General features: G+C 40.8%; 1 protein-coding gene across 1 annotated transcript in view; it reads left to right on the top strand.

Annotated features, from left to right (window-relative positions):
* The window catches only part of ZFYVE9 (zinc finger FYVE-type containing 9), a 127,000-nt gene extending 107,264 nt beyond the window's left edge, over positions 1-19,736 (top strand). Inside the window, exons 14-19 of the mRNA XM_024571035.4 lie at positions 5,299-5,449; positions 7,829-7,909; positions 8,536-8,698; positions 11,064-11,169; positions 13,200-13,376; positions 17,158-19,736. Coding sequence (XP_024426803.2) covers positions 5,299-5,449; positions 7,829-7,909; positions 8,536-8,698; positions 11,064-11,169; positions 13,200-13,376; positions 17,158-17,319 — 840 coding nt within the window. The 3' untranslated portion in view covers positions 17,320-19,736. The remainder of the gene's footprint in view (positions 1-5,298; positions 5,450-7,828; positions 7,910-8,535; positions 8,699-11,063; positions 11,170-13,199; positions 13,377-17,157) is intronic.

A 19,736-nucleotide genomic window follows, 5' to 3' on the forward strand; every position in this document is an offset into this window, starting at 1 on the left:
TCTGAATTGAAAATATTTCTTAATTCACTTACTGTAGACAAAATTAGAAACCACTTTAGCCTAATAATTTAGAAGAAATGATACATACAGCATTCTTTTAAATTGCTATATGTGATTCCATCAGTTTCTTTCATATGATACAAATGTAAATTGCAAATGAGAATGTAAATTAGTCTATATGTTGAATTCTATATGTAGGAATCTTATAGCTGAATTTATTTGTTTACAAAAGAGTTACTTAAAAGTTATCTGTGAAAAAAATGGTTTGAACTAGTGTGGTTAATAAATGTCAGTGTGAGAGGAATATTATTGTTTGGATGCCTCTGGTGATCCAAACTATACTATAGATTCAGTACTATATTAAAATATTAACTTTGCAAGAGTTATGAAGCAAAGCCAGGAGATCATAGTGTCTGATAATTGTATTGATACTATCCGTAGGAATAAATTTAATTAAGGAAACAAGGGACTTCTACCCTGCAAACTACAAAACATTGCTGAAAGAACTTGAAGAAGAGACCTAAATAAATAATGGGAAGACATCTCATATTCTTATATTGGAAAACTTTAATATTAAGATGTCAGTACTACTTAAAGTGATCTGCAGATTAAATGCAAGCCTTACCAAAATTCCAGTGGCTTTTTTTGTTTGTTTCAGAAAAGGAAAAGCCAATAGATTCACTTGGAATTGCAAGGGGTCCTGGGGCCAAAATAATCTTGTAAAAGAACAAAATCGGAGGATTCATACTCCCAATGCCTAAACTTACTGCAAGCCCACAGTAACCAAAACAGTGTGATACTTGGCCAAGATGGAAGCATAGGTCAATACAGTTTGTCTCCTCGCACAACCAAAAGAAGGACAAAACAAATTTAAAAACAAAAAATAACCATAACTGCCAGAAAATTGAACTGTATGGAAGTCAGATAACCAAGGAGTTAAAGAAGAAACTTTCATTCAGACTGGTAGGAGGGACAGACATGGGCAGCCAGGGTGGAGAGACCACTTGAAAGGCAGTGGCTGGAGGACCAGGCAGGCAAGGTGGTAGCTGATGGACCAGGTGGTCCCACATTTGCGAGTGGATAAACCGGGAGGAACAACTGGGGAGTGAGATAGCCCATGCAACCCAGGGTTCCAGCACAGGGAAATAAAGCCTCAAAAACTCTTGCTGTAAAAACTTGTGGGTGTTGTGGCAGTAGGAGAAACTCCCAGTCTCATAGGAGAGTTCTCTGGAGAGACCCAGGAGGTCCTAGAATGTACACAAACTCACCCACCTGGGAATCAGCATCAGAAGGGCCCAGTTTCCTTGGGCCTGGTTTCCTTGTGGGTTGAGGAGGAAGTGACTGAAAGCCAGCAAGAGCCAAGCAAGAGGCATTGTACCCTTTCTGACCCCTCCCCCACATATAGTGCCACAACCCAGCCAGGTGAGTTGCCCCACCCTGGCGAATACCTAATGCTCCGCCCTTTACAACATAACAGGCACCCTGAGACAAAGAACTATGGTCCAAATAAAAGAACAGATAAAAGATCCAAAAATAGAAATAAGGGATGAAGAGATAGCCAACCTATTAGATGCAGAGTTCAAAACACTGATAATCAGGATGCTCACAGAAATGGTTGAGTATGGTCAAAAAATAGAGGAAAAAGTGAAGTCTAGGCAAAGTGAAATAAAGGAAAACGTACAGGGAACCAATAGTGAAGGGAAGGAAATCGGGACTCAAATCAACAATTTGAAGCAGAAGGAAGAAATAAACATTCAACCAGAACAAAATGAAAAAAGAAGAATTCAAAACAATGAGGAGAGGCTTAGGAACATGCGGGACAGCTTTAAACGTCCCAACATCCGAATCATAGGGGTGCCAAAAGGAGAAGAGGAAGGACAAGTAATTGAAAACTTATTTGAGAAAATAATGAAGGAGAATTTACCCAATCTGGCAAAGGAAATAGACTTCCAGGAAGCCCAGAGAGTCCCAGAGAAGTTGGATTCAAGGAAGCACACACCAAGGCACATCGTAATTATCCAAGATTAAAGATAAGGAGAGAATCTTAAAGCAGCAAGAGAAAAGACAACAATTACCTACAAAGGAGTTTCTATAAGACTAGCAGCTGATTTCTCAAAAGAAACTTGCAGGCAAGAAGGGGCTGGAAAGAAGTATTCCAAGTCATGAAAGGCAAGGACCTACATCCAAGATTACTATATCCAGCAAAGCTATCATTTAGTATGGAAGGGCAGATAAAATGTTTCCCAGATAAGGTCATTAAGTTAAAGGAGTTCGTCATCACCAAGCCCTTATTATATGAAATGTTTAAGGGACTTACCTAAGAAATTGAAGAAGCTCAAAACTGTGAACAGTAAAATGATAACAAACTCACAACTATCAACAACTGAACCTGAAAAAAACAAAAACAAAAGCAAATAACTGGAACAGGAACATAATCACAGAGATGCAGATCATGTGGGTGGTTATCAGCAGGGGTGGGGAGAGGGAGAATGGGGGTAAAGGTTCAGGGAACAAGAAGCATAATTGGTAGGTACAAAATAGACAGGGGGAGGTTAAGAATAGTATAGGAAATGGAGAAGCCAAAGAACTTACATGTATGACTCATGGACATGAACTAAGAGGATACAGGGCAAAGGGAGGATAAAAGGGAGAAAAAAATGGGAAAACTGTAATAGCATAATCAATAAAATATATTTTTTTTTAAAAAGAAGCCACCTCAAGACTGGTAGGAGGGCATGAGAAGAAAAAAAAGAACTGTGATATTTCATAAAATAGAATTAAGAATCCAAAAATAAATTCATACATTTTGGCCAGTTGATTTTGACAAGGGTGCCAAGACCATTGAACAGTGAAAGAATAGTCTTGAACAATTGGTGCTAGGACAACTGGGTTTCCACATGTAAAAGAATGAAGTTGTACCCATAGTTTTACACCATAAACAAAACTTAATTCAAAATGGGTCAGTCACGTAAATATAAGAGCTAAAACCTTAAAGCTCCTTAAAAAGGACATGAGAGTAAATTTTCAAATTACCTTGGATTTGGCAATGGATTCTTAGATATGACATCAAATGTACAAGCAACAAAAGTAGATAAATATTAAAAACTTCTATGCATCCAAGGACATTAACAAGAAAGTGAAAAGACAACCTACATAATAGGAGAAGATATTTGCAAATCTTATGTCTGATTAGGATCTGGTACCCAGAATATGTTAAAAAAAACTCTTACAACTGAAGAAAAAAAAAAAAAGATAAACAATCCAATTTAAAAATCAGCAAAGGCAACTCCATACTGCTTTCCAATCTGCATTCCCGCCAACAGTGCATAAGGGTTCCACTTTCTCCATATCCTCACCAGCACATGTTTTTTGTTGATTTATTAATGATGGCCATTCTGACAGTATGAGGTGATATCTCATTGTGGTTTTAATTTGCATTTCTCTCATGGTTAGTTATGTTGAGCATCTTTTCATTTGTCTATTGGCCATCAGTATGTCTTCTTTGGAAAAGTGTCTATTCAGGTCCTTTGTGCTTTTTTTAAATTGGATTGTTTGTTTTTTTGGTGTTGAGTTTTGTAAGTTCTCTATAAGTTTTGGGTATTAACCCTTTATCAGAAGTATCAGTGAATATGTTCTCCCATTCATTGGGTTGTCTTTTCATTTTGTTGATGGTTTCCTTTACCCAGTAATTTCACTTCTGGGAATTTATCTGAAGAAACCTGAAACACTAATTCGAAAGAATACACGCACCCCTATGTTCATTGCGGCATTATTTATAGTAACCAAGATTTGGAAGCAGTCCAAGAGCCTATCAGTAGATGAGTGGATAAAATAGCTATTGTACATTTACTCAGTGAAGTACTACCCGGTTGTGAAAAAGAAGAAAATTTTATCCTTTGTGACAGCATGGGTGGACCTGGAGACCATTATGCTAAGGGAAATAAGCCAATCAGAGAAAGACAAATACCATGTGATTTCACTCAAATGTGGAATCTAATGAACAAACTGAACTAACAAGCAAAATAGATACAGAGTCATAGACATATGAGAGAGCGGTAGTTTTTTTTTTTTAGTGTATTAATACAGGAATATCATAGGTATTAGAACACTCATCTGGTATTTTTTTTTTTAGGATTTTACTTATTTATTTTCAGACAGGAGGGAAGGGAGAGAAACATCAGTGTGTGGTTGCCTCTGACACAAACCTTACTGGGGACCTGGCCCATAACCCAGGCATGTGCCCCGACTGGGAATCAAACCAGCAACCCATTGGTTCACAGGCCAGCGCTCTACCAGCCAGGGCTCATCTGATATTTTTCACACTGTGGTAATTCAGTTTATACGAGGAAGAGTGTGGAGTAAAATAAAAGTTTTGGATTAGATTTTTGAAAGATTGAAGCCATTTTAAAAGATTGACGTAGAAAGTTAGACAAATTGGATAGATAGCATGAAGGAAAAAATGGGAAATAAAAATAATTATTAGCCTCTTTCAACCAGAAGCCAGAATTTAGCATCAAGATAATATGTAAGTTCAGACTTGTTTACTAGATATACAATGAGTTTTTTACATTAACTTCAGAATAACTGTATTTTGTGACGTGTAATGCACACTTTTTTGCCCAAATTTTTGAGGGGGAAAAAAGGATGTGCATTATATGTGGGTATAATGACTACATACCATGGGTGTAATACTGGGTACAATAATTCCATGTATAATGAGCACAAAATGTGATTTCGCATTATACATGGCAAAATACGGAATCATTTAAAATCTTTTGATAAGAACAAAGCAAAATATTAGTAAATGATTTCAATGAAGATACCATGCATAAATTAGTAAAACTAAGAAACAGTGTAGTTTATGTATTTTACAAAAAGTCCTCACTCCTTTGTATGGCTATAGAAAAAGACGCAGACACACTTAAATAGGGGACTTACTTTTGACTTAGAATTTAAGTATAAATATGTCTTAAGAGACTCCACTGGATAACAGAGACTACTGTAATTAGCTAAACTAATTTTAGTTGAGTTTAGGGCAGCAATAAAAGACAAATGAATGCAAAATGTGTCATGTGCATAGGTTACAATACAAATCACCTATAAACTATACAGAGAATTTTTGTATTTGTTGATTTGGCTGATTTTTCACTTTGTTTTCATTATTCAGAGCTCCTTTGTCCCTATAATAAACAATAATACTGTTTTGTCTTTGAAAGTGAAGGAGTTATGCCATGTCCCCCCAAAAAGCCCATTCTTGGTAGAATAGGAAAGAAAGCTAATCCTCCTCTTTGACTGCAGATGATGAAAGCCATGAACAAGTCCAACGAGCACGTCCTGGCAGGAGGCGCCTGCTTCAATGAGAAGGCAGACTCTCATCTCGTGTGTGTGCAGAATGATGATGGAAACTATCAGACCCAGGCTATCAGTATTCACAATCAGCCCAGAAAGGGTGAGTGTTGGAGCTAATTGAGATTATGAGAATGGAAGAGATTATGAGAATTATTATTAAGAGATTAAGAGAATTATTGAGATTATGAGAATGAATGTTATGGACATGGAGAATGGATATCTCAACCCCATAGCACTTACTTTCTAGAGAGGTGACCACAAACAACTTGGTTAAACTAACGTTTCCAACCTTATTCTCCAGGGTGAGGGTGATTCCCGAAGCAGCCAGACTCAGAGTTGCAAATGGAATCTCTGTTATGGAGGGGAATGCCAGAAAATACTGCCCCAGGACATTGACAGGGCCCCCGTGGTATTCGAAGTTAGCGACTATGCCCCATGGTGAGGGTATACTTAGATTTGGAGCTTCTTGAATGACCACACTCAAAGAATGTTAATTAACATAGGTTGACAGGATTCTGAAGAAAGTTTTCATGAATCAGTGGTGCTCAGAATGTGGTCTCATCACTTAAGGGATTGTTAGAAATGAAGAATCTACACCCAAAGTCTGCTACATCTGAATTTGCTTTTTAACACAATCCCCGTGTGATTCAAATGCACATACGAATTTAAAAATAACTGCTTAGTGTGGCATTTCCTGAAGTGTCTTAATAGGTTTTATGGTTTTAAAAAATATTCAGCCCTGGCTGGGTCCTGACAAGCCAAGGTTACGGTTCGATCTGCAATCAGAGCCCAGACAAGAAGCAAGCGATGAGTGCCTGAATGAGGGGGACAACAAATCGATGTCTCTCTCTCCCTCTCTGTCTGTCTCTCTGTCTCTTTCTCCCTCTCCCTCTTCTCCTTCCTCTCTCTTTTTAGAAAATCAATAAATAAAAAAAAATTTTAAATATTCACATAAATAGAGAAAAGTCTTCCTTAATACATTAAACTGAGAAATCCTGAGTTGAAGAAGTTTAAACAGATTTCTTCACTATAGGACTTTTCAGAGCCTTTAACAAGCTGATGTATATTATAATCTTCCCAAAGGAGGAGAATGCCTTGCCCTTCCTAAATTTATTTGACCATGAATCTTCTTTCCTTCAGAATCTCTCTTAAAATTAGCTTTCTTTAGTATGCTTTATGAAACACTTCTCCAGAGGACATACTGTAGGTCACTTTCTGTAATATATATTTTAAATCAGTTGTTTAGTAAAGGCATGAAAGGTATTTAGCATGTATATATTCAAATATAATATCCAAAGGTAGGTGACACGTCCACAGTGCTCCCTATTACTCAACTCAGACCTAGAAAATTTGAGTAAGTTCTGGATCTCATTAACGTAACTGATGCTCTCCACTGGTAAAACCGGGGGTGCTTTAGCGGATGATTCAAGACCTGTAAGAAATCTGGAAACTAGGTCAAAGGAAGATGTCTTGACTGAAGCATAAATGTTTAGCCTGAAAAAGTATAGATTGGAAGAGAGTGAAAAATAGCTATCTCTATATTTAAGATTTTCTATTATGTGGAAATAAGATTCACCTTACTCTCTATAGCTACAAAATGCCAAAACCAGCACCAATGAGTGAAAGTAACAAGGATTTAAATTTGGCCTCAATTTGAGAGCGCGCGCTAGCACTAAGAGTTATCCAGCAGGAGAAGGGACTGCCTTGTGCTAGTGTGGGCTCCTCGTCACCAGGAGTCGTGACAAAGGCTGGATGACCTACCTGTTAGGTGTTAGGTAGAAAGTTGGAACAGCTCAGTCCAATTTAAGACATGGAGAAAGAAAGAAAGTTTAGTGAAGTTTTCACAAAGTTCAGTGTATTAAATATCCTTTCTTTTATGAAGAGACAGTGGTATCAGGTGTTTTTTAAATAGATGCTTCTTTTTTCTTAATAGTTCCACTTGGTAAATAAAATAGTTGACAAACATATCACTATATTCAAAATATATTTGACCTAAAACAAACAAACCTGGAAACCAGTGAATTAGATCAGGAGTCAGCAGACTTTTTCAGTATATTTTAGTTTTTTAGGCCTGCAGTCTTTGTTGCCAACTACTCAACCCTGTGACATCATATTTCAAAAACTGTCATAGACAGTGTGTAAATGAATGGCCATGGCTGTGTTCCAATATTATTTCATTTAGAAAAACAGGCTTAAGGCCAAGCCTTAGACTTGACCACTAAGATTTCTTTGCTTGTAAGATTCTTTGATTCTTGATTAGAACAAAACAAAATGGGAGAGTATATCCTAAAACCTCATTGCCCGCCTGTCCTAAGCATCAGAGTTTTGGTTAGTTGCATGTTATGGTGTGTAGGGTTGGCATTGTTTGCTTTCTGGGTGATGATAGTTGGAGTTCCCAACTACTCAGTATTTTATTATTATTCTCAGTCTCTCAACCTCAGGGTCTGTCTTCACCAAACTATTTCTCTTGCTGTTTCAGTGACTGGCGCCAGTTTCTTTGTGTTCAGTGGTGCCCTGAAGTCCTCTTCAGGCTATCTTGCCAAGTCCAGTATTGTGGAAGGTAAATAATGAATTAAGTACTGTGTGTACATTAGTTCAGTCCCCAGAGCGAAGGACACTAAAGGAAGCTTTGACATTTTTGCCATAGACTTCTGGAATCATTATCATTCATTCAATAGCATCTCACTCTTCAGCTAATTAAAACTGTTATAATGGTGCTTAGTTCTCCAAAAAGGGACTAAGTGGTAGAGATACTATACAACACTACATAAAAATTAAGAGATGGCCTTTCAGGACTTTGGGATAAGGTACCCAAGGGGACGTAGTCTAAGTTTAAATGTATCGTTGGACACAAATCTGTAAATATGTAGGTGAAGCTCAGCCCCTCTTGCCCACAAGAACGTTGCAGTCATCATTTGGGATACAGGAGAAACTCTTCATTGTGTCTAAGGTGAAATCAACAGGCACGTGTTTTAAGCAGAACACATCTTGGTGTTTACTTCTCATAGTACTTTCAGTAAGAGTTCGGCTCAAAGAACAAAACTTGCTTGTTCCTGTCAGCTTTAGAGAGCAGAGCAAAGTTTTACATTTAATCCTAGAGGGGTTGGCCGGATTCCAGGTACTGGTTTCCCCTGCCCCTGTCCCTGTCATCGCTCTCATCTGTGTTATCTTGGTGCCGATTCTCAGATGGCGTTATGGTCCAGATCACTGCAGAGAACATGGATGCCTTGCGGCAGGCGCTGCGAGAGATGAAGGACTTCACCATCACCTGTGGCAAGACGGATGCCGAGGATCCTCAGGAGCTCATCCACATCCAGTGGGTGGATGATGACAAGAACGTCAACAAGGGGTAAGTGCAGCAAACTTGGCATCAGTTATGGGCTGGGCTCTGGGTTTGTCTACGCTGGTGTTTTGTAACTTGACTGAAGAGAAAGGACTGCTTTGTATACATAACATAGAATTTTAAATTCTGGTTTCTTGGCTTCATTTCTAAAAGAGTTTCTGTGCATATTTCTGAAGGAGGGAGGAAGGGAAGAGTTGATGGAACAAAATTTCTCTAAAATCACTGAGATAATAGTAGTAATGCTTTAAACCTTTTATGGTTTACAAAGCATTTTGCTAATACTGTTTAATTTGATAGAACTAATGTTATTCCATATTACAGATGAGTAAACAGCACCAAAAGGCTAAATGACTTCACAAAGCTAGGAAGTGGCAGGGCTAGGACCACCTCCTTGGGCTTCAAGTGCTACACTCTTTCCCAACTGATAAGTGGCTCAGTCCGGTTCTGAAAAAATTATAAATAAGTTCACCAAAGTATGGAAAATGTTCGTGGAAAACACTGTAGGATACTATAAGGATAAAAAAGAAAAGGAAGCGTGGTAGAGGTTGTAGGGCAGTATTCGAGAGTGGCTTCACAGAGCAGTGGCTGCTACTTAAGCTGAATCTGGTAAGATGAGTAGGTATGTGCCACTTGGCTGTGGTGGAGTGGGGATTCTAGTCTGAGGGGATAGCGGGAGCAAGGCAGATGGAGGGCATTTACAACATGGCATCCAGCTTTTTTTAAAGGTTTAAAAACTTGTTATTTAACAAAAGGAAGCAATTTCTAAATCAATGAATGTATTTGCCTATTTTTAAAGATTTTATTTATTGTAAACAAGTTGTGTATTGAAATATAATCACTCTGTTTAAAAAATAAAGATTTTATTTATTTATTTTTAGAGAGGGGAAGAGAGAGAGAAAGAGAGAGAAACATCGATGTGAGAAACATTGATCAGTTGCCTCTTGTACTTGCCCCGACCAGGGACCAGACCTAGGGCAACCCAGACACCTGTCCTGACCCATAATAGAACTGATGACCTTTTGCTTTGTGGGACAATGCCCAACTGAGCCACATGGGTCAGAGAGCCTTTTTTTTTTTTTTTAAACAAATAACCCTTTATCTTCCTATACTTCGCTGGAAAATTTAATTTCAAAGTCAATTTGTGTTTAATTCTCTACTATAGTTGGAAATGGACATGGTTATTAAGATAAAAAAATTGATAATATGAAAACCTGATGCCATAACATATTGGTAACTAACAAGCAACAAGTCGCCTCTTCCTACAACAAGGGTCATTGGAAGCATCTCAGACAACAGGAGAAGAACTGCTCAGAGAAGCCTCTCGAACTCAGGAGTTCAGTTTGTAGTGTGTGAATGGAGTGTTTTCCAGTTTGTCCCTCTGTCTGGGTATCTTCTCTTGAAAGAGTGCTAACCAGCTAAGGGTGCTCTTTCTTTGACATTGTTGTCTGATGATAAGTTTAATTAAACTTAACATTGTTTAAATATTTTTAATTCAAGTGAATCCCTGATATTGAAGTTTAAGTTAAATTTTATCTTAATGTTCATAGAGCTTGAAAAACATAAAACAGATTTGAACATTGTTAGGAAGCATTTAGAATCTTTGTGATTCTGTTTATTTTGGATCCTCATCACCACTGAATGTGTATCTCCACATATTTATGCTTATTATATTTTGGAGAGGAAATGACTGTAAAAAGTGGACTAGGTTCCTGAAAAGTTTCTATTCAGGAATATAGGAATGATAATTTAGCTCCAAAGGGTATTTGTTGTGATAGATTATATATAGATACTTGTTCATCAGTTCACTCCAGCACTGTCATAATTAGTGCACTCAGTTAAATAATTCTTCTAATCATGAACATTTATTAAACTCCTACTTTCCAAGTGGTGTGTCAGAGCCGAGAATATAGCACACAAAGGTGAGTATATCAGTCTTCCCCTTCAGAAGTTCCTTTGTAGGGCAGATCCACAAGTGTATGACAGATGTTACTGCAGCCAGGAGCAGAGAGGACAGAGCCGTGACAGCAGAGGGGTGAGCAGGACCCGGTGGGTGGCCCTGCATTCACTGTAGGAAGGAATGCTGGAGGAAGAGAGCATGTTTGAGTAAACTGTTTCTTTATTATGTTAAAAGAACCAGCTCCTGGAATCATCAGTCTTTTTTTTGTATGTGAGTTCTTTTAGTTATTGTAGTGACCCCTTCCCATGAGCACTCTATTCATGTGCGTTTTTGTGTAGTGGCTCGTTGCTGTGATATGTTGCACGGATGTGTTTGGTAAGATACCCAGTATAATTGGTAGCAAGATCTGGTAAGAGAAGTGGCTCTTCTAACTTCTAGAGCTGCTTCTATCTCTTCTCTCTGCCTCTGTTTCAGTGTCGTTAGTCCTATAGACGGGAAGTGCATGGAGTCTATAACAAGTGTGAAGATATTCCACGGATCAGAGTATAAAGCGAATGGAAAAGTCATTAGATGGACGGAGGTAAGGAAGTAAAACTTCGCAATCATGACCCCCTCTGAGCACATTTTTTTGCTAGACCCAGAGACATATTTGGAGGTTAAGAAAAAAAATCTGTTTGTCTTCTATACTCCAATTCCCTCTGGTCTGTCATAGCTCACTGGGAAGAAATGCCACCAAGCGTAGGCTGCACACGGATGTTCCCTCCTTCCTGCGAACTAGTAGGGATTTGTTTGCATTGGAATTCATGAAGGGTACATCTCTGCATGGTACATACCATCTTTGCCGTGTGGTTCAGAAAGCTGGGCTAGTGATGCTTTCATAGTTAAACTGTCTCAGATAACAGTCTTAAGAAAATTGATTTATTTCACCAATAAGAAAACTAGTGTGCCAACTATAATTTTAAAAGAAAACTAAAGTTTGGATACTGAGTAATTTGTCCAAAAATACATGGTAAATAAGTAACATCGAAGTCCTTCTTATTCAAACCCAGATCTGGCCAACTCCTAAGCTCTTTTTCACTACGTGGTTCCTTACCTTGAAAGCTGTAGTAGAGGCTAACCTGGAAATGAGAGGAGCAGGTCAGAGACCCCGTGTGTGTACATACCAGACAAAGCAGGAAGAGGTGGGCCCTAGGTCTCTCAATTTCTTTTGAACTTTATTTATACTTATCTGTAAAATAAACCATTAAGTTAAAGGTCTCTAAGATTCCTTACAGCTTTAGAAGCAGTTTTTAAAAATGTTCTGTGACTTCTGGTTTTTCCATTTTATATACAAGGTAACTGAGGCCACGAGAGGTTAAGTGTCTTATCCAAGTTCACATAGCTGGTTCCTGATAGCAGAGACTAGAATCTGGTTCTTCAATTCTTGAGCTGTTGTTACCAGTGTCTTATCCTTCGTATCAGGCTCAATGTTTTCATACACAGCCCAGTGGTCTTAGCTGCTTGCTGTATGACTATGCCTTTGGCATGTTTTGAGTAGTGCATACTCTGGAACACATACAACTCTATTGCTTACAAAGTAGTTTGACCTCCATTTCCTCCATTTTGCTCCCCAGTATCACCATGAGGTAGGGAGGTGACCCATTCATTTGCATGATGAGAAATGCTCAGACAGGCTGTGTGACTTTGTGACTTTGTGATGCTAGTTAGTGGCAGAGCAAAGGCCAGAGGCCTCCTGACTCCCATTCCAGAGCTTTTTCCATCATTTCATGTTGTCGCTGTCATGAGCACAGGTCTTCAGAGCTGACCCCTTTTTAGTACCCTTCCTATAAGCCGCTTCTGGAGCAGTAAGCTAGGGTTGGTATATATAAGCAGAATATGCTTATGTATCATCTGTTCTTTGAGAGGGCAGGTGCTTTCCATTTTATAAAGTCACATGGACCATAAGAAGCCAAAGGTCCTGGCCATCCTCCTCCTCTGTGGGACGAGGATGCCGGTCTCTCAGTTCCAGATTTGCTGTGCTTCTGCCTGTGCCCAGTGCAGTGGACACTGACACAGCCCTGGCCTTGGCAGTGGCAGGCCCACGTGGCGGGAAGAGCTCTGTGATAAGAGGCAGAAGACCCAGATTCTGGGCTTAACCCTGCCTCCGTCTCTCAGTGCTTCTCTGCCCCCCCGGTGAGTCACTTCCCTTCTCTGAGTAATCTGTAATGTAAAGGGTTTGGGTCACGTAAGCTGTAAGGGCCATTCCCTTAGATTCTAAGCTCAATTCCTAAGAAAACCATCCACATATAGGAGTTAGCTTTTTAGAAGTGCACCATGCAAAATGTAAGCCTTTTCTGGTTCCGAGTAGAATGTACCGTGATGACCCTGATACGGCTTTCAGGGAGACAGGCAGGCTACTCCTGCCACTGTCTAGATGCAGAGACAAGAGTCATTCCTTAGATGTAAGATGTTAGCGCCCTGTTCTTGGCCCAAGGACTCTGAGGAACCCTGTCTGTCAGGTCTTCTTGCCTTCTCAGAGGGTCAGGGTGTTCGTGCACAGAGCGCCGATGCACTAGTTTCTTCCCGCGTCTCCTGGGGCACAAGGTTAAAAGTCTCTCGTTTGGGGAACAGGTGTTTTTCCTAGAAAACGACGACCAGCACAGTTGCCTGAGTGATCCAGCAGATCACAGCCGACTGACTGAGCACATTGCCAAGGCTTTTTGCCTTGCTCTCTGTCCCCACCTGAAGCTTCTGAAGGAAGATGGAATGACTAAACTGGGACTGCGCGTGACACTTGACTCAGATCAGGTAAGAAGATTCTTAGGTAGCCTGTATTTTCTGACGTGTGAGTTTTCCTGCGTCAACCCAGAGAGTGTCCTTCTCTGGACCTTGGGCCTGACCCGATGTAGTTTTCTGGCCTTCCCACCTTTAGAAATACACCTTGATGTGCTGTTTGATCAGACTCTGAATCATTTGAACCTTGGCTTCCTCACCTGAATATGTTCCAAGGACTTGGTTTTCTTTCTAGGGTTAGGAGAAATGTGTGTGAAGACCTGCCACCCCTTTGTGAATGACATGAATGCTGCCCTTTGAGACTCCTCAGTCCCACCCTTCAGGAATCAGTCTGCTTTTCACAGAGAGCAGGCCAAGCTGTCCTGTATCCTGTTTTCTTAATCCGACCCAGCAGGCCTCTGCTGACTGGCCTCTGCAGTTCCCACCCCTTCAGGTCTTCCTACTGTGAACATTTCCATGTTTGAGCGATTTCCTCATTAATTTTCCTGTCATCTCAGCTCTCCTATGATCAAGCTTCTCTCCCAGTCTTACTCACATTTTTCTTTTGTTGTTAGTAGTAACAGTCCATTCTTAGCACATGTGCCTCCCCTCCCCCAATACCTTGTCCCTTTGCCTCTCCTGTGGCCTAGCACTGTAATCTCTCCACAGGCGTGCCGGGGAGATATTGTGGGTCCCGCTCCAGACACCACAATAAATGAATATTGCAGTAAAGCAAGTCTGGGTTTCCCAGTGCATGTCAAAGTCACGTTTACACTGTACTGTGGTGTAAGTAAGTGTGCAATAGCCTTATGTCTAAAAAAATGTACTTACCTTAATTAAAAAGTGCTTTATTGCTAAAACATGCTAGCTATCATCTGAGCCTTCAGTGAGTCATAATCTTTTGGCTGGTGGGGGGTCTTGACTCAGCGTTGATGGCTACTGACTGGCCCGGCCAGGGATTGCTGATGCTTGTTGGCTGTGACAATTTCTTAAAATAAGACAACAACGTAGTTTTATTCATCGATTGACTCTTCCTCTCACAAATAATTTCTCTGTAGCATGTGATGCTGTTTGATAGCATTTTCCCCACAGTAGAACTTTCAAAATTGGAGTCAGTTCTCTCAAATCCTTTCATCACTTTGTCATCTAAGTTTATGTAATATTCTAAGTCCTTTGTTTCAACAGTCTTCACAGCTGCTTCACCAGGAGTAGACGCCATCTGAAGAAACCACTTTCTTTGCTTATCTGTAAGAAGCTTATCCTCGTACATTAAAGTTTTATCATGAGACTTCAGTAATTCAGTCACACCTTCAGGCTCCACTTCTCATTCTAGGTCTCTTGCTGTTTCTACCACATCTGCAGTTACTTCCTCCCCTGGACTCCTCAAAGTCATCCATAAGGGTTAGAGTCAACCTCTTCCAAGCCCTTGTTAATGCTGATATTTTGATCTGTTTCCATGAATCACGAATGTTCTTAATATCACCTGGAATAGTGAATACTTTCAGAAAGTTGAATTTCCTTTGTCCGGATCCATCAAAGTAATCTCTTATCTGTTGCAGCTATAGTCTTAAAAAATGTATTTCTTAAAAAGTAAGACTTGAAAATCTGAATTACTTATTGATCCATCAGCTGCAGAATGGTGTTAGCAGGCCATGTACATCTCCATCAGAGCTCTTGGGTGACCGGGTGCATTGTCAGCGAGCTGTAATATTTTGAAAGGAGTCTTTCTGAACAGTAGGTCTAGACATGAGCTTAAAATACTCAGTAAACCATGTTGTAAACAGCTGTGTTGCCATCCAAGCAGAGTAGATTTAGTATAATCATTAGGGCCCTAGGATTTTCAGAATGGTGAATGAGCATTGGCTTCAACTGAAAGTCACCAGCTGTATTGGCCCCTAACAAGAGAGTCAGCCTGTCCTTTGAAGCTTTGAAGCCAGCCATTGACTTTTCCTCTCTTGCTATGAAAGTCCTAGATGGCGTGGGGTTCTCCCCCCCAATATAAGGCTGTTTTGTCTCCACTGAAATCTGTTGCTTAGTGCAGCCACCTTCACTAATTATCTTAGCTAGATCTTCTGGATAATTTGCATCAGCACTTGCTGCTTCACCTTGCCCTTTGTATGGAGATGGCTTCTTTCCTTACACCTCTCTTGGCCTTCACAGAAGTGAAGAGTTGGGGCCTTGCTCTGGATTAGGCTTTGGCTTGAGGGAATGTACTGGTTTGATCTTCTATCCAGACCACTGAAACTTTCTCCATATTAGCAATAAGGCTGTTACACTTCCTTATCATTCATGTTCACTGGAGTAGCACTTGTAGTTTCCTTCAAGAATGTTTCCTCTGCATTCACAACTTGGCTGTTTTGCATAAGAGGCCTAGCTTTTAGCCTGTCTGAGCTATGGACATCCCTTCTTCACTAAGCTTATTCATTTCTAGCTTTTGACTTAAAGTGAGAGATGTGTGTCTCTTCCTTTTGCTTGAACGTTGAGAAGCTATTATAGGGTTATTAATTTGCCTGATTTGAATATTGTTATGTCTCAGGGACTAGGGAGGCATGGGGGGTGAGGGGAGTAGTAATGGCCAGTCCTGTAGCAGTCAGAACACACACATGTAGCGACTGACTTTACCATCTTATATGCGTGCGGTTGGTGGCACCTCAAAACAATTACCATAGTAACATCGAAGGTCACTGATCGAGATCACCATAACAAATGTAACAATAGTGAAAAAGTTTGATATATTTCTAGAGTTACCAGAACGTGGCACAGAAACACAGTGAACAAATGTTGGAAAAGTGGTGTTTCACAGACTTGCTCAGTGCAAGGTTGCCACAGGCCTTCGATCTGTAAAGAACTCAATGTCCATTGAGCACAGTAAAGCGAAGCACACTAGAACGAGCTATGCCCGCGCATTTTGGATCCTGGAACCCCGTGACCTGTCCTAGTGGTCCTTCTTGACACAGGGCTGTGTCACTCTCAGGGAGAACGTGAAAGGTTATGTATCTGGCTCCATGTCCTGGCTAGTCGTCAGTCAGCAAGTACGTGTTTCCTACGTAAGGCCTTTCCCAATGCTGTGCTGAGCACTCAGGGTAATAACACATGAGGGATCACGGTCCTTTGTCAAATGGAACTGGTAATCTGGCTGGAAAGACAGAATTCATGTGAAACAATTAAAAAATAGGAGTTTTCTGCTAATGAGTGGTCCTCTTGAGGGCAGGGGCCCTGTTACATTAATCTTTGAATCCCGTGTTTGTAGGTGCTCAGAATGGTGTGTGGACAGATGATTGGCAGAGTAAATGCTCAGTTCCTGCTATGTTAGGGGGTTACCGTATTTTGCTGTATATAAGGCACACCCACGTTTTTGTGCGTATTATACATGGGATTATTATAACCATGGTATGTGATCATTATACCCATGTATAATGTCATCCTTAGTTTTTCCCTCAAAAATTTGGGCAAAAAAGTGTGCATTATACACAGCAAATTACAGTATCTAGTGTATTTCCCATTTTTATTGTCACAACCAAGGGTTTAGGTATTATTTCTGCTATTCCATATCTCCCTCTATCACCCCAGCCCCATCTCAGGAAACTAACCAACAGGTTAAGTGTCTTGCCCAAGGTCTCATGGCCACCAAGTGTTAGGGGTCAAGATGATAAATGACAATTCAGGGAAAGGAAGGAGAGGTTTGTGTTAACTGCTGTGTGTCTAGCCCACGTCCAGGAAGGACATCTCCTTTCCTGCTCAGCCTCCTTGGCCCTCAGCCCTCTGGAGAGACCTTCTCTATCCAGTAACCTGTCATCCCCTTCTCTCTCTGGTGCAGGTTGGCTATCAAGCAGGGAGCAATGGCCAGCCCCTTCCCTCGCAGTACATGAACGACCTGGACAGCGCTTTGGTGCCGGTGATCCATGGAGGGGCCTGCCAGCTCAGTGAGGGCCCCATCGTCATGGAACTCATCTTTTATATTCTGGAAAACATCGCATAGACAGAGGACTTCATTGTTTCTTCTGTTCAGACCTGTTGCAATAGCAGTCATACCCAAGTCATTTGCACTTTAGAACTGGAAGATTAAGCTTTTGTTAACACTATTAATTGGGGGGGGGGAGTGGGAGTTTGGGGGACTAGGGTGGGAAAGGGTGGTTGGGGGGACAGATGTTCCATAATTCTAAGTCTTCTATGTATTGTCCACCAAGAAGACCTGGGCAGCTTCCATTACTGCACGAGTTACGCTATCCTTGCAGCTAATCTCCTTCTGTTACTGTTTAGACAAGAATTCTGCTCCTGTTTTAAGACTTACTTATGGTCTTGTGCTCAGAAATGCTCAAATGGATACAACCATCACCAAGGGTGGGGTGGGAGAGCGGAGGGGAAATAAAAAATGAAGCATCAGTCTTGTACCCTTTGTACAGAATTGATATGAAAAAAGTGTCGCGCTGATCTTGTCCCACTTACATCCTAGTAACTTCAAGTAGAAGTCACAATTAGATTTGTATTTGTTTTTAACAGACTGCCCAACAGATTATCCCTCTTCTAGCCAAGAAGGGGCAACTCAGTGTAAATGAGGTAATTTGGACAGCAGAGCCCAGTTCAGGGTTACTCAAGACCTGTCCGAGTCAACGGCAGGTATTGAGCTGGGCCTTTCTGCGAAAGCTGACAATGCATTTAAGACATTTTTAGTTTTAATATACACTAGAAATACTTTTTAAAACATTTTATTGAGAAATAATTTAAACTTCCAAGGAGGTTGCAAGTACAAAAATATCCTATGTATGCTTTACTTAGATTCACCTACTGTTCACATATTAACATTTTGCCTCATTTGCTATATTAGTGCCTCCATAAAAAATGGAGGCATATGGCCCTGGCTGGTGTGGCTCAGTGGTTGAGTGCCAGCCTGCGAATCAATTCCCAGTCAGGGCACATGCCTGGGTTGCAGATCAGGTCCCCAGTAGGGGGCTTGCAAGAAGCAACCACACATTGATGTTTCTCTTTCTCCCTCCCTTCCCCTCTCAAAAAAAAAAACCAACCCCAAAACAACAAAAAAAAAACCGGAGGTATTTGAGAGCAAGCTGCATACCTAATAGCCTTTTACCCTGAAATGCTTTAATGCTTACTTCCTAAAATTAAGGATATCCTCTTACTTAACAGCAGGATAGCTCGCCACCTCAGTCAGCCTGGCGTTGACGTGCTACCTTACCCGGGTATCTGTCCAACAGTGTCCTTCATGGAATTTTCCCCTCCAGTGAAGCTTCCAGCCTAGGATCAGACACAGCAAGTAGCTTTCCTGACCCCCCCTTTTCACATCCTCCATATTTTTGGTGAGTATAGTTCCCCCACCCCATTTTTTAATAGAAAATGCCTCATTTTAAAAATTTGATATCTCTTCATAATTAGAATCAGTATATGCATTCTTGGCCAGAACCCCACCTAAGTGACATGTCCTTTTTAGGGAATCCCCACCTTTGGGGTCACTTGAAACATCCACTTGCCCCTCATGGATGATGGTAAATTTGGTCACCTGGTCAGAGTAGTGTCATCTAACTTCTCCAGTGTTTTTCCCCCTTGGAATGAATAACCAATATGCACACTTTCATTCCAGGTCGTGCCGATCCTGCTCGTCAAATTTCCCCTTAGATTTAGCACTCAGGCTTCCTGTCTGAACTGATCCTTTACTGTCATGGCTACAGATGGTTTCTTCAGTTTCAGCACTACCTCCACCTTTTCTAGTTGTACTTAGTCATCGATAAGCAAAAGCTCTTTCTTCTTTCCTATTTATTTATTCATTTAATCAGTTTTCACTGTGGACTTGTGCATTACTTTGAATGGCTCTAATTCATTATTTGGGTACACAAATGGCCTCAGCGTTGGCCAGAGAGAGCCCTTCAAGGGCAGCTCCTACGTCCTTGTGACGTGACATGCTCCTGTCATTTTTTAACTCTTGTTTTCTGGCCTAACACGGAAGCTGCACGCTCATCTAGTGCTTACCCTGTCCCAGCCTCGGAATCAGGCACGGTGTCTTTTATTGGTATTAGAAACCAAGATTTGGTTTATCCATGATGTATGTTGTGTTCTGAGTATTTTCTTTTTCATTAAACTTATATTGGTCACCGACCAAGTGGATTTTACAACCCAGAATTTGAAAAACACTTTTCTAGGGTAACTCACTCCCCTGTCACTGCCATATTCTGAAAGCCCAGGCCAAGCAGCAGGTGGCCCCTCTGCCTAAGCACACAGAAGCCTCTGGGACCTAATTCAAGCCTCTGGGGCAGAGAGGCTGCTTCCCCGGGGCCAGAGGGGGACTTAGCATTTGGCAGGTACAGGCTGTGGAACTGTTTAGAGTAGCAGCCGTTTTCCAAACAAGCCCAAAGGCCTGGCCTTCAATTTGCAGCGTGTCTACTATGT

This window comes from Desmodus rotundus, chromosome 3, assembly GCF_022682495.2.
Source record: "Desmodus rotundus isolate HL8 chromosome 3, HLdesRot8A.1, whole genome shotgun sequence".
Lineage (NCBI taxonomy): Eukaryota > Metazoa > Chordata > Mammalia > Chiroptera > Phyllostomidae > Desmodus > Desmodus rotundus.